Raw genomic sequence first — 16,145 nt, 5'->3', positions numbered from 1 at the left:
ACACACAAGCAGACACACGCACACAAACGCACATGCATACAGACATGCACACACGCACGTAAATGCACACACACGCAGGCACATGCCCTGCGCGCGCACGCAATACAGACACACATGCACGCGCACGCACACAAATGCACACACGCACATGCACACAGACGCACACACGTATGCACGCAAATGCACACAAACGCGCAGGCACATGCCCTTACACACGCGCACGCACTCACACACGCAGACACGCGCGCTCATGCACACATGCAATACACACATGCACGCACACGCACACAGACGTGCACACATACGCACGCACTCAAATGCACACACACGCGCACGCACATACCCTTACGTGCACGCACACATACACAGGCTCACACACGCGTGCAAGCACACACTCGCAATACACACACACGCACGTACACTATCGCCTTCCTCATCGCTAGCGTGCCTTCGCTCTTTGGTGGAGACTGCCTCAAGGTAAGCCAAACCGCAAATGCCCTCGAGCTGCTATCCTTCGAGTTGCTATCCTTATAGCAGCTACCTCGAATTCTCACTCACGGCCAACGCTGCTTTTTTGCTCAGAACCAAAGACGCCGCCACCGGAATTTCAGCGAAATGAGCTCTTTAATGCGGTTGCGTCAAAATGCCACCGCTCTCCAGACCAACGTTTGCTGCTGTCAGAACATTTATATGACAAGAACGCTGTTGGGAATTAATCTTCCGATACAATTAAAAATCAATTTCGTTACTGCAGAATCTCAGTGTACTAATTTATTCACATCTATGTGCATAGGTATATCGAACGTAATAAACAAGCGAGGATGCGCAGCCATAACCTACTACACGCAGATTGGCGCCTTTCCCCAGTGAGCCCCCGTATGTTAGCGCCACGTGTCGCAGCCAAAGGAAAGAGCCAAGGCAGCGAACACAATCTGGACGCGGCGCCGGCGGCAGAGTCATCACCTAACTTATTCTTACACCGTGGTCTCCAGGCATCACGTAAAAACTTATAATACAGGGTGCTCATTAAAACCGACATTGCGTGGGCATGGTTGTCAATACACAATGTGTAGTTACACGGGCTGTATTGTGCTCAATCGCATGCATACCTCAAACATTTACTGCATAGAGAGACGTGCGCATCAACAGCACTGGCCTTACGCCAACAGTTAATATGACTGTGCAACGTTTTTGCTGCATGGGCCAAGCCAAGGTCACTGGCTGAGCAAGCTGCGCCTCATATATCTGCACGTTGACAATCACTCCCGGCTGTGCGAGTAGTGCACAGGAACAGCACATATTGTCCCCGAGGGCAACCACTGGAGAGACTGGTGCTGCTGCCACTGGGACGGCGTAAACGACATCACGTGACTTGCCTATGCCGCCGCCAATGCAGCGCACTTGCATTCCTCCCCAAGGCATACCTGCCAAGTTTGGAGAAACGGAATCCGGGAGATCTACTCAACGGGGGGGGGCTATGAAGTATGCCGACCGCGGGGGGAAGGGGGGGGGGGATACTGCGATAGCAATTATATGGACACTGTCAGCGGGATTTTGCGGTCGCCGCTGATCTGTACAGAGTCCAAACCGAAAACATCGCTTACGCATCGTCTGTTTCACGTGCGAGTAAATGCGCGCTAGCGCTAGGGACGAACGCGGTTGAAGCAGAGATGAAACGACCCGGCCGTCACCGTCGCGCGAAGGGCACATGCGATAACATCACTCCGCGTGCGAGGCCTGTCGTCGCTTGCTCACCAGTTATTTCGTCGGGCAAGGGACCATAACGGGCGCCATTGAGACGGGGACGGTCGCGAGCGCTGGCGAACGCGCTATCTCGACAGACATCGATAACGGCTACCCTTTTAAGTGCTGGGCTCTCCACTTAAAGCAGTAGTGACACAAAATTTTGAAGGCGAGATAACTTGTGGGATAGATTTTTGTGTACACAAACGCATCATCTACGAAATATTAACGGCTGATATAACCTATACCACATTTAGGATCAATTTTTAAATTACGTGTAGCACATCTGTACGCTAAACGTCCCACCTCGCGTCACCGTGACGTATGGGGCGCACAATGCACTGGACGCGCGGGGTCAAAACTGGATTTCCGGGAGATTTTCCTATGACCCGTACAACCGGGAGAAACGTTCAAAATCCGGGAGTCTCCCGGGTAATCCGGGAGACTTGGCAGGTATGCCAAGGCATTTTGTCTGTTGCTATTACAGCATGGCATACTGCTCGGTGCCACAATGCCAGACATATTCGAGCGAGCCCAGTGTGAATGAGTCATCCCAACACGTCATGGCAGCGAGGTGCTGGGATAATAAAGGTGAAAATGGGAAAACAGCCGAGCGTTCATTATCGGGTGTACAGCACACATTTCTGCGAACATGTTTTTGCATGGCGTTGGAGCTTAAAATGTTCGGTGAGTGAGACGTGGAACTTCCAGGCATAGGTATTTACGACCTTCATTTGTGCCAGGCTGGAATAGACATTACCTCATTCTCAGAGCAGTGACATAGAACCTTGGTGTTCAGCCCTTAGATGATTTTAAGAAATACACAATATGGTCTGTACTTCTCGACCCTTGATTATGACCAAGGTGTAAAAAAAATTAGGTGCTGAAACTCGCCGCTCTCCTTAAAGTGAGGGCGCGGGCAGATTTTTTGGAGATGTCCTTGAGCCACGCATAGTTTTCGCCACGCTAGTACAGATGGTGCTACGGTACGGGGTCTTAAGGGGGGACATGGTGTGTGGAGATATTTTCTGTATCTTATGTCTAAACCTGATGAAATTAAAAAGACTTGTTTGGTTTTTCATGCTGATTTCAAATGTACAATAATTTTTCTTGTAAGCAAACTGGTTTACGAGATACACAAAGCTGCCTCTCTATTGTTTCCGGAGACAATAGGAGAAAAGCCGTTCAGCAGAAAGTGAATATTATCAGATAGCTAGATACTACTATATGCAATAAGTGCAACGCTGCAAACAGTTTTCGGATCAAATCATAACTAGCCATTCTGCAGATGATCAAAATTCAATGTTTGTACCATGACTACCATAAAGAAAAAACAAAATCAATTTTAAAAAATCTATGAGTAGAAAATTAGAATTCTGCTCTCAGCACTTTGTGATACACAGCTTGGGCTTTATGTTAAAAAAAAGTAATTACAGCTCTAGCTGTTCTAGATCATGAGATATCACTCCGACAAGCTAAATAAATGACCCAAAAACATTTAACGTTCAGCTCGTACTTGTTGCACAGATTTAAACTGCAGATGAAATACTGATCTTATAAGACTTCTCTTAGGCTTTACATGTGAAATAATAGCTGTAGATGTCAATAATATAATTTAAAAAACACTTTTTTCTTTGATGATTTTTTGGTCTCCACAAGCCATGTCCCCCCTTAAGGGCCCACGTGGCGCACATTCTGAGCTTTGCACACAATGGCAGATCTTCCCAATAATTGAGTGTGCAGGCTTTTCTGTGATTTAGAAACACATTAGGCTGTGCAAGTTAGTCCTATGAGTATATTTGTTTTGCTTATTCGTCTTCTGGGATTCACTCAGCCTATGCATTGACGCTGCATATGATGCCGAGTACCCATTAGAATGAAGTCACAATGAAGTCATTTTCTGTTAGTTTATTGGCCATAGTAGATAGAGTTATAAGACTTTACAGAGTGTGCGTCGATTTTCAAGGCTTCGCATAAACAAGAAGGTTTAGATAAATGGCGATGGGTGATTCTGAGAGCAGATAGAGTTTTGCAGCCTACTGACCACGTGTGTGCGAAGCATTTCTCAGAAGAACCGACCTCAACAACATACCATGCAGAATACAAGGGAAACGTCCTGCTAGACACCCAGAAGAAGCCTGTGATGTCTTCGTATGCTGTGCCTAGGATTTTCCAGGTCTGTCCACAATACCCGACCGTGCAGCAAAAAACTAGAAACTTCTGTGAAAACGGCAGACGTCCAACTTCTCCGAACCGAGGAGAGCCAGAAACATCAAATGCTTCTGAAGAGCCTCACCCCACCGTTGAAAGTAGGCCAAATTTATTGCGCGTAGACGCAGCAAGACCAGGACATGCTCATGCCGAATCAACAGGTGCTCTATGCAAGAGACTGCACTCTGACTTGAGCAGCGACGGGCCTCGTCCACGTGAAGGAAAGGATATGCTTCGCATCACAACACTGACAGTGTGAGCGGCCCATGCACTACCGACGTACTTAGTTATCAAGCCAAATAGGTAATTCCTTGTTTTATCAGATGCCATTTTTCCAGCTGCGTCATCTATGCTTATTAGGAGCAAGAAATATTAAATGTTCTAATAGCCAGTGAACAGAAGTCATTGTCAATGCGACTTGTGTGATGCAGCCGCATTTTTTTTTACGCTCGGTATATTCATGTGGTTACCATTAGTAAGCCAGACTCGATATTAACAGGTAGGCTTTTCGTGTCTTAGGATGCCTCTTGCGTCTCTTTGTCACCGACCGGCGACACTTTGCACCCAGTCAGGCAAGCTAAGCACATTGTCCAACGGCGGACAATTCTTAGTTCACTTGCTCCCCTCTTTGATTCATATACACTATGATATATACACTCATTTCACCTGAAGTTCACTGGCTTGTTGCAATGGCGCACAGTACAGCCGACATTGCCTGAGGCAAAAATGGAGCTATTTGCGAAATGCTAAGCCTAAGAGTGCCAGCGGTCGTGTGTCGATTAAAGTTTCTTATTAAGAAAGAGCTCCAGTTTCGAGATGCATTGGTTCATGGTGTTTTGATACAGATTTTTTTGTGTGTGTATGCTGTGATTTGCTAGTCAACTAGAAAATGCGACCAACATTTGCTTGCTGTGGGAGCATTTTTATAACAAACACGCTGATGAGAAATAAGCCGCACATACAGTTAATAAGTTTCGTTTCTGCAGAAGCCCGGTGTATTAATTTAATGATATCGACATACATATGTGTATCGAGCGCTGTAAGCGAGCAAGGCTCCGCAGCAATAACCTATGCAGCGCGGATCAGAGCCCTTCCTCAGTGATGGATGGATGGATGGATGCTATGAGCGTCCCCTTTATAACGGGGCGGTGACATGTCTGCCACCAGGCTCGAAGGCGAAAAAAAAAGAGAAAGAAGAAAAAAAGCTTCCTTATTTCATGTTGTCCTAATGCCTTATCTACATTGATTAAACCTATGTTATTATACCAAAAAATATAAATTCACGGTCCATCTCTCTGCCTCTTAAGGCAGAATGACCTTATTTTGTGAGCCCCTGTCTGTTAGCGCCACCTGGCGCCGGCAAACGGAAACAGCCTAGGTGGCGAACAGAATCTGGACCCAGTGCCAGCCATAGTGTCATCACCTCAAATATTCTTACACCATGATTATGACCTCAACCTCATGGGTAGCAAGGCTAATCCCAGCCGCTTGCCGCACAGGAGCGGCAAAAGTGGTTTTCTCTTTGTGCTGTTCCTTTATGCTGCATATTCAAAGGTGGTCAGCCTGCCCCTCCTTTGGTTAGTAATTGTGATATGCTAAACTGCTGTTCGATTATTTGGTTGATGGTGGAGACCTGCACAATCACTGAAAAAGAAACAACATGGGGATCATAACTAGAGTAGAGCAAGCAGTGCAAACAGGTGACAAATAAGTCATCATCCCGCGATAATTGTCATGAAAATGGCAAGCTGAACGAGCTGAACCACTGGGAACGTTGAAAATGTCGCAGCGAGTGTAACGTGATGTCGCTTTTTATGTCACAGAGAGATTCCAGCTGATGGCGCCACTGTATGTCATCGAGGCCAATGCCTCCGAAGTAGAATGGTATGCTTGTGTCAACTCGACGACTCCAGGCCAAATCACACACGTACGGTTGCCAGTGCGCGGTCAGGCACCTATGCGGTACGAAGTTGCACAGTATGATGCATTGACGACTTGTCTGGCCTTATGCGATATAATCATTCATGCTGTCGAATCACCAGCTAGTTTGGAACCTTTCGGTAACCACACCCTTTTTCTTGCTGTAAAATGCAGAGGATAATTGTGTTTCAGCTTCCATTCTTGTGTTGGCTTTTCAACTTTTGTTTTAATGAATGTAGGTTTTGCAGCTTGATTTACAATCACAAGCAGCAGGATCACCAGTGTTTTCGGAACAGTCTGGCAAGAGTTCCGCTGGCAGTGTACTAGCTACCGTGCTTGGCTTATATTTGGGCTAAGGCGACCATGGGAAGGCAAAGCTTAGGATTTCTCTATTGTATCAAGATGGTGGTGTGCTGCAGTAGAAAAGACAAGTGGTACCGACGTGAGCTTTGTTTGCATGATTCTATGGTCCTGTCTTGCCATTCACACTGATAAAATTACTTTTTGTGGCACTTACAGTGCATTTTCAACTGAATTGTTTGTTGCAACATAGATATTGCATTGCAGGTGTTGTATAGCAATGTATAGAAAGCAATTGTATAGAAAGGAACCGTATTCCCCCCCCCCCCTACAATTTTCACACTCGCAAAGCCTTTGTCCTGTCATTAGCAACGTTTATGGGCTGCTTTCATTCCTACAAGCAATGCACACTAAAATCATTCACACTGAATGAGGTGAAAGGAAAGGCTGGTGGAATTCTGCTTTCGCCAGTTATTAGTGTGTGGTATGCTTCCAACCACACTGCTACACTTGTGCTGTAGAAATTGCACTTATCGAAATCAGCTTGGCAGTGATAGATGTCAGTGCGATGTGTAGCTATGATTTGCTAGCGCAGGAAGAGCACGTGACAACGTTTTCTCGTGACACAGTTGGGCGTACCCTGTGGGAAAGCTGCTGCTGTGGGTGGCCATTGCTCTCGATTGTGCGCACTTCACAACTTCTCTGTTGCACACGACATTTTGCTGCTGTAAAGCTGATTATAGTTTGCCAATAAAAGAGAAATGTTGGTGCCAAATAATCTTGTTTTCCAGGATGGTATTAACAGGTGAAAAGAAAGCCTGTACAAAGCCATTTTTTCTATTCCTAGTCATGAACATTCGCACGAGAAAATCGTACCAAATGGGAACATATCAGTGATGTGTACTTAATGAAACCTTTCCATTTGTGGAGAGACAAGCAGAGCAACTCGTAGGCAGGGCTCCTTTCCAGAACACCAGGCGTGATGGGAAAACATGCAACTTTTTTTCATCTCACCACAATTGTTATGGAAATATAAAAACGGCATTGTGTGCCACACTAATGAAAGCATGGCAGACCACTAATTATAAATCTTGAGGCGTTCTTTACTGGTCACTCCAGAGCTAGGCTTCTTTTCCCACGGCAGCGAATCCAATTTTCATTGGTCGATCTGGAGCAGGTTTGCGTGTCCCACTGAGGGTTTCAGAGCAACTTGCCTCGCACTGGATTGCTCTCATGTGCTCTGCTGCCAAGTCGCGGATTCGGGTGGAACAAGTGGCATAAGTCACTTCCGTCATTGTGCAAGCAAACTTGGTCGCACTTTGCAGCAGCGACCATGGTTGCCTTGGAAACGTACAGAGCGGAAGCAGGAATAGTTTCCGGAACAGGATTACATCACATGGGCATAAAGAACTTCCAGTGTGATCTTACAGTTCCTGTGTTTCACTGGCAGATTTGATGTGGTGCAGTTAGGGTTGCCATGTTGAAAAATAGCCAAAACGTAGCCGCACATATGTGAAAGCAACTGCGATGTTCTTGTTTAAATGACTAAATGCCTTTTGGTGGAATAGTAAATAAGTACAGCAAGAAACCTTCGAAATCATAATTGCTGAGATTGATGCATAAATTGTTGAATGTAGCAATCATCTCGTGCAGAATGACAAAGTTTATTCAGTTATTGGAAGAAATGATACTCTGTTCACGTGTATTGCATGACTTTTCTTAAAGGCACTAGAAGACCTAGCCTTAAGGCAACAATAAAAATGAGTACTGTATGAGTGTGCTCAAAATCAGTTTTTGGAATTGAAGCATAAATTGTCACTTTCGCAATAGTTATGACGAAGGTCGAGCAGTCAGTCTTCCCGAGTCGCAGTCCGTACTTAATAAAAAAAAAAGAACACAGACATTTCGTCGGATATCCAATTTCTACTGTCGATGAGTGCAAAGCATCCTGGCTGCGGAGCGTTTTCGATTGTCATCTTCCAATTATGGTTTAAGTTCACGCTCAGCAATAGGTGGTCTGCAAAATCAAGCCTCATGCAACAGTGTTCCTCCAAGTCCTAGCCACGTAATTAAAAGATGCATTGGTTCCTAGCCACGTATCTAAAAGATGCACTCGCCCAGTGCCCAGTTCTTTTAAAGTATCAAAGTCTGTTCTTTTGTGTAATTGAAGCGCTAAATTCACTTTAGGGAGCAGGAAACGCTTATCGGCTGCCATGTTTTGACACCGCATACTCGAACGCCAGCGGCTGCAACATCATAAGATATTGATAATTTGGTTCGAATCAAGGGAACAAGAAAGTAGCCAAGTAGCCAAGACATTTTTTCTGCCACCATCCGTATAAAAAAGTAGCCAAACCTGGCAACCCGAGTGCTCGCTGCAGGATTTTGGCGGCTGCTCCAGATCCCCCAGTGAAAAGCGCCATCAGTTATGTGGCATATTGGGCTCGTAGGCTTGGCCTCGTAAGGAATTTGTCCTTGTGTGTCTCCTTTCTCGGATATTTGTTTAACTTTGTACTGCTGTCACCTCACGATGTGAATCTTAAGCCTCACATGTCAGGCCAATTCAGGAGTGAGTGGATCAGAGTTGTCACTCTTTAACGCTTGAATTATTTTGTAGGAGAGTGTACGAAGTTCATCAATTGTCTTTATTTTTTATTGCAGAAAATTATAGCGCGTAATACTATTTCTATTTGAAAGATATATTACACACACAGTTTATCTTTTCCTGCCTGAAATATTAATCGGGGACACTTGCTATATCAAAGAGGCTACCTCTGCAAAACTCGTGTAAGACATGGACATAATTATTTAGAAGTAGTGTGGCAGGAGTAGGCAGGGTTGTTTTACTGGAGAGTTCTCCAACAGCATGGAAACCATCAGAAGCTCTCACACGTCGACAAGTTTTGGCAGGCCTGTTTGCAGTCTCAACCCTGCTACGCTTAACAGACGTTACAATGGCATGTCTACAGCAGAGCCAGGACATCTACATCATCACTCATTGCCATTTGTCAGATGCTCCACGAAAACACCAGATATTTATTGAAAATGACAGATCTAGAACTCGGTGGTTTGCGGAGAGACTATGTTTTATCCTTAATCTCACGTCTAGCTTGCTGTTCATCATTTAAGATGCCCAGCCGCTTGTTCGTTGATCATGCCATCTACCGTCCGTAAAGACTCCCTTGAATTGGCATTAAGTCAGACTGCCCATCACGAAGCACAAAAATGGACAAAAGAGCCAAGGATACCTATTGGCATTAAAAAAAGTTTTAAGGATCCTTGAAATTCCGTGAAAATAAAGGCATTGCATGAATACTGTAGGAATAGGTCAAAGCAACATGTTACTAATGGGAAATTCAGCATCCACACTATGTTGTGGATGCCGTCAGGAAACCATTACATGTACATGAAAGTTTCACAGCATGATTGCAGCGTGGCCCATCAGAAGGCAATGACAGCAGGCCAGTTTAAATATAGTTTGGAAAACTAGAGGATGTGTTTCCCATTTCTTGAATTTTGGTGCTCAGTGTCATTCAGGGTTCATAGTGCTGTGCCAGTTGTGCTGAAACAGTAAGTGTGCCAGGATTGATCCGAAGCACCAGGCATGACTGCCGAGGGTTCACACTGAGCCGAGACTTGGAGGAAAGTGGCAGCTGGGTAAATGTAGAGGGTTCCAGGTTGCTGTAAAGAAATACTGGGAGTGATGCGAGTTACCCAGTACAAAGACATTCTAGCCTGCATTCCGTTGCGTTCAGGTGCTGTAATGTGCAACCATATTTGTGTTTGGTGGAGGCTCATGAGTAGCGTATCGTAATACTTATCTTGCGAGAAGCCTACAAGTGTGCACAACCGTACCTGGCAGTAGGGCTGATAGACCAAAAACTCTTTCCAGGCTTGGTTATCGGAGCTCAGAAAAACAGATCTCTGTTTTAAATGTGAAGTATTTCTTGGAGAACCAAAGGCACTGTGAGCGTATCTATCTGTCTGTCTGTCTGTCTATCTATCTATCTATCTATCTATCTATCTATCTATCTATCTATCTATCTATCTATCTATCTATCTATCTATCTATCTATCTATCTATCTATCTATCTATCTATCTATCTATCTATCTATCTATCTATCTATCTATCTATCTATCTATCTATCTATCTATCTATCTATCTATCTATCTATCTATCTATCTATCTATCTATCTATCTATCTATCTATCTATCTATCTATCTATCTATCTATCTATCTATCTATCTATCTATCTATCTATCTATCTATCTATCTATCTATCTATCTATCTATCTATCTATCTATCTATCTATCTATCTATCTATCTATCTATCTATCTATCTATCTATCTATCTATCTATCTATCTATCTATCTATCTATCTATCTATCTATCTATCTATCTATCTATCTATCTATCTATCTATCTATCATCACTATCATCTATCTATCTATTATTACTATTACTATCTATCTATCTATCCTATCTATCTTTATCTATCTATATATCTATCTATTATATATAAATCTATCTACTATCTATCTATCTATCTATCTATCCTCTATCTATTAATATCTATCTATCTAATCTATATTATTATCTAGCAATCTATCTATCTAATCATCTATAATCACTATCATCTATCATCTATCTATCTATCCTATATCTATCTATCTATCTACGATCTACTATCTATCTATCTTATTTTCTCTCTATCTATCTATATATATATTATATCATATATCATCTATTCTATCTATTATCTATTATCATCTATACGAAAAGTTTGTGCCTCTCTTCTTCTCTACCGTTGTGTGCCTGTTGCTTAGTCGTGTTAGTCAGCGTTTGTGGTGTCTTGACTTCTTTGTTGTGTCCATGTTTGCATGCCCTGTCTTTTAGAAAGAGCATTTCTGGGTTTGGGCTCCATTGTTTTGGCTGGGGGGGGGGATTGTAACTTGGAAAATATCACTCCTTCATTCACATGGGATCAAGCACATCATCACACTTCACCTTTCGAGAGGGATCGACATACCTGTTGAGGAGTGGTTCGATAAGGAGTAGTCAAGGTGGCTCATCTTCCTTCCATCTTTTCAATACAAGACAGATGAGTTTAATGTAGCTTCATCGAGCAAGTGGCAGGAAATGCTATATCTTCAGCCACTTTCTGGTAACAGGGTAGTGGCTAGCATCTGACCGTACTTGTTGACACTATCCATTGTGTCATTATAATCTTCGAGTCTGAGCCTTGTGCTCACAAATGTCACCATGTTTTTGTAATGTTATTGGAGGGTGACACACATACAACGTTGGTAAGTCTGCACCCATCCTTTCTTTACATGATGCATTAGGAATGCCACTGGCATGTGTTCTCTAATTCCTATCAAGGTGCCGTAGACATCCGCGGTTTTGAAAGAACACCTAGGCCATCATGCCAGTCATTCCAATTAAAGTAATTTGAACGCGGTGATCTTGTCGAGTTTGTCTTGCCCAAAAACAGCACTCCTAAGTTACCGTGATCTTGCCATCTGCCTGCCATACCATATTTCTGCAGTCTTTCTCTACGCTGTGCCTGCGAGGGGAATGGCCTTGTGAATTACGTAGAGTTCATTTGGCACTTCCAATGCCTCAGTACTGCTCTCCTGGTAGCAAACTTATCAACATCATGGACATAATGTCCATCAGTTCTGTCATATTATCTTTGGCCACCTTTCATGTGAAGTCCCTGATGGGACCATTGAGGAAGTAATAAAATTTAAGGAAAAAAATTTAAGATATCAACGAGCTCTTGTAAGGTGTAGAAGTTATCTATGGTCGTACAGCAACTGTGCCTCAAGGAAGTCATCATAACTTGGGTTCCCATTTGCGACCCGGCTTCAAGATTTGCCAGTGTGTTGATATTGGTGCCTTTCCTGGTGCAGATCACATCCTACCGCTATCCCGATGCTGCCTAATAAAATATAAAAAGCTTTAGGCCAAGTCGTGCTCTTTTCAGCTGAGTGTATTGCACCCATCCCATCCAGCTTTTGTAAGCGCAAGGCTTCCGTCTGTGGAGATGTCCTTCTCCAGTGTGTAGGCCGAGTGGTGGCTGTTCAACTAGTGAATGTGTAACTCTGGCTGTGCAAGAATGGCTCATTCCAGATTATTGTGATATGCTTGTTGATTTGCTTAATAATAATAATGATACTTTATATTTCTTTAAATAAAACAGTACATGTTGTCAGGCCTGCTAAAGCTATTAGTGGCTTCAGCAGCAGAGCCTGGCAGGCTGCAGAAATCCGTACGCGTTGCATCAGCAGGGAACTAAGGCATACAAAAGATAGTTATGAACATTATACAGAAACACTGCAATGGGTGTCAAACAGATTTACCGTAGCCATACTAGATGCGCGTACAACAGCAGGCTATCAAAAGGATTGCTTATGCACAAACACAAGCAATATGTTTTTATTAAAGACAAATACTTGCTGTTAGGAGTGCAAAGAACGTTTAATATTTTACAAACTACATAATGTATTAGAAAAGTGCATAAGCTGTAGAAGCTTCATAAAAATCTGCTCAGAAATAAAAAGCATATTTCAGAAGCATGGCCTCTCTTAATTGTTTCGCATGAGGCATGGCTCTTCGATGCGTCCGTCCCTACACTCCCGCTTGTCTGTGTTCTTTTTAAAAATTTTAGTCATGTACAGGAATAGCAGAAATTTATAGGCGGTTTCAAAAATCGTAATTTTAAGAATGTTCAGGAAGAATGTCCAGCGAACATGTTTCTTTGGATTCAAATATTGCGAAAATTTCTTTGGCTTCAAAATAAAAACATTAAATAATATTTTGTTATGCCTATTTTGCAGCAGAATGCTTGTTCACACGATTTGATAGGTGTACAGCGCATGAAAAATCCTTGAGCATGGGGTGTCACTGGGGCCGTTTCGACAAGCGGTCTTGTCTTCTTCAAGGCAGCAGCTGCCTGCCTACCTTAGTGCCGCATGTGTGTGTGCTTCGTACACTCTTCCCAAACCAAAACAGAAGAAGAGGAGAGGGCAAACGTGAAAAGGACGCTGGGGGGTGGGCAGAATAAATGCTAGCTGCAGTGGAACACAAAATACACATAAGACAAGCAACAATATTTAAAGGGAGCCGTGCGACACTTTAAGCATAGCCAGCAAACTCTGCCGATTGGGAGTTGAGGCTCCTGTGAAGACGTGAGCCAAGTAATATTGCCCTGCACACAGTAGGGAATTGAAATTTTTGTTTCAAACGCAGCTAGGAAGTTGCTCGCTGTCCTCTCGGCAAACTATGTAGTTGACAGGAACGATTACCTAGACGAAGGGAAGGACGCAGCCGTTGGCCGATTTCATGATCGTGAGAACATCCTCTCTAATATCTATACTATTGGTTTGAGTTCAATATATAAAAAAATACAAGTTTCTTTCTTTAGAAACACTAAAAAAAGTAACTATCTTAATACTTCCTGTCTCGATAACAAACCTCTGCTTATCATTTCATTTTCTCTTAAGAAACTGGTTTCTCCGTAGACTGGAGTTGGGTGATGGCATTCTTGTTTCGTAAAACGTGGCATGAGGAGGAAAGTGATGGAAAGTGGTGCTCCCATCTCTGCATTCGTTGTAGCTGTCGACACCTGTCGCACCGTGTTTCACAAATGCCTGTGCTGCCAAAGCGGCTGGAGTGTTTTAAGAGATAAGCAGACGTTGGCATAGATAAGGGATAGCAAACTCGGGTAGGTGATACTTCAGCAGAGATTAAATTGCAAAAAAAGAAAGTGGACTTTGGCATTTCACGTAGGGCTTCAAAAAACGAACTGAGCTGCTGCACTGACGTATTTTCATTTATTAATCGGTTTTTAAAGGCTTCACGTAATTTTTAGATATCGACCATGGCATATAATACAATTTTACTCTTTAGTCATCTTAATTTTAAAAAATTCAGTGCAAGTAACTGTACTGTGGATGATAGAAAAGCATTCATTCGCAGCTGCCATCGTTGTGTGCCTTTCCACTGAAAAGGCTCCTTCAGAAATTAACTTGAGCTGGATTGCTCTTAAAACACCGATTTCAAGATCTTCAGCCTAAATGTGCACAGCCAAACATGAAGTCATTCCAGTTTTTGTGTTTCCATGCATAAAATAGTGTTTTCCCTTAGACAAATAAATAGAAATGCAAAGGATTTCTGCCCTGCACTTGATGATGCACTGTATCTCAAATCCTCTGCCATTTTGTGAATTTGTTCCAAGCTGATATATATGCCTTAGAAACTTAGCAGCCATACTTTCTATATTGCAGTGTATGCTCTAAAGTAATAAGTTAAGCAATTAATTAAGAAAATTTTATTAGCAGTAAAGAAAGCATTTCGATTTACTGAACATGTCCACCTGTTTGAGCAGCCTACTTTGACAGTGTAGTTCAAAGGTTTAGAATTTTGTTATGTGTGTCAGGTGGTTCCTAAAGGTTCCATGTATAATAAAAAAAGGAACACCCAGTGGAGTAACAGGCAGGGTAATGAAAAAAAGGGAAATTCATTTGAACATGACAGCAGATTACATGGAATTAAAAAATGTAAAAATATCGTGTGTAATGGGTGACTTTGGAAAAGCACAATTAAGTGTCTCGCTTTACCCCTAATTGTTGTTGAATGAGTGATGGTGGTGGGATGTCTGCAGGTTCTACTTTGGCAAAAACAAGGTGATGAGCGTGGCGCTGGGTCGGTTCATCGACGAGGACCACCGTGAGAACCTGCACAAAGTGAGCGAGCGGCTACGTGGCCAGTGTGGCCTCTTCTTCACCAATGCCCCCAAGGAGAAAGTGTTGCAGTGAGTGTCATGGCAGTTTGCTTGTTTCAACAGGGTGGACCCATTTCAATGCGACCTGTGAAAGTGCTGCTGAGAAACAGGGAGGAATGTGTAAGCTTTAAAGGAGGCAGCAGTTGATGAAGCCAAGGGTTGCAGCAATTAAGCATAAATGCTGGACTGTGTTCACTTCTGCAAGTAGTTGCTGCGTGGCTTATTATGAAAAACGGGGAGAGTGAAGGGCAGTCGTGGAAGAGTTTTGCTAAGGGTAATTGCCAAAGTCTTTAAAGTATTTCATGGAACGAGGCAGAGGCGAGCCAGTAAAATCCTGCTACAAGGAATTGATGGTACGTAAAAAAAAAATGTGCTGTCGTGGAATTTCGTTCGACTCTCCACGGGAGTCCGCGGGAATGAGCCGCTGATCCATCCCCACGGGCCTCAAAAGAGACGACTGTTGAAAAACAATGTCAATCTTCAAAGAGCTAGAGCTGTGCTCTTCGTGACTCCACGAAACCTCACCGCCAGGTGGCACAGTGTCAACTCTCTCTAGGCAGCGACAATGCTAACTGTGCCACGGTGAAGCCGGCCCACACGATGTGCAAGCGCCATGAGGCAGTAATGATATTGCGGGCGGTGCGAGCACCTCCACAGCATTTGACACTTCGTTTGCACAAAGACGCTGTTTATGTGCTATGGCGCATAAAACAGAAGCCGTATGGGCATGCTCAGCTGTACAACGTGGGAAAAAAAACAGCTTGTCTATGTGTTGTCACGAGTTCTTCACTGAGATTAAAAATAACACACCAGAACCATAAATAACAAAGGCCACATGCATGCACAATAGCAGTGCTACTTTGAATAAAGACAGAATCGGAAGCGCTCTCCCTTTACATCGGGGGGAGAGGGTCCCTTATCCCCTCTGGAAATCTTCTGGGGTTCCTCAAGGCCAGGAACCTTTAGAGCCACTGTCCTTTATTGTTATTACAGTAAAAGCTAATTAATTCGAACTTATAGTAAATTCAAACTGACGCCCTGGTCCCAGCACAGCCCTGTGTATTTCTAAGGGGCAAAACTCCCAATAATTCGAACGCGTTGGTATCCACAACATTTAATTTGAACTGAGAGCCCCTGGTTTTTATCTCACAGAAGTGGGCCCAGAGTGATCACAATGC

The 16,145-nt window shown here is 43.5% G+C and overlaps 1 protein-coding gene across 1 annotated transcript in view; it reads left to right on the top strand.

The window, feature by feature from the left end:
- The window catches only part of LOC119383986 (mRNA turnover protein 4 homolog), a 34,825-nt gene extending 19,803 nt beyond the window's left edge, over nucleotides 1-15,022 (top strand). The window contains exon 4 of the mRNA XM_037652270.2: nucleotides 14,848-15,022. Coding sequence (XP_037508198.1) covers nucleotides 14,848-15,001 — 154 coding nt within the window. The 3' untranslated portion in view covers nucleotides 15,002-15,022. The remainder of the gene's footprint in view (nucleotides 1-14,847) is intronic.
- The last annotated feature ends 1,123 nt before the right edge of the window (nucleotides 15,023-16,145 follow it).

Source organism: Rhipicephalus sanguineus, chromosome 2, assembly GCF_013339695.2.
Source record: "Rhipicephalus sanguineus isolate Rsan-2018 chromosome 2, BIME_Rsan_1.4, whole genome shotgun sequence".
NCBI lineage: Eukaryota > Metazoa > Arthropoda > Arachnida > Ixodida > Ixodidae > Rhipicephalus > Rhipicephalus sanguineus.
Note: the sequence above shows the minus strand (reverse complement) of the source record. Positions and strands in the feature narration are given on the sequence as shown.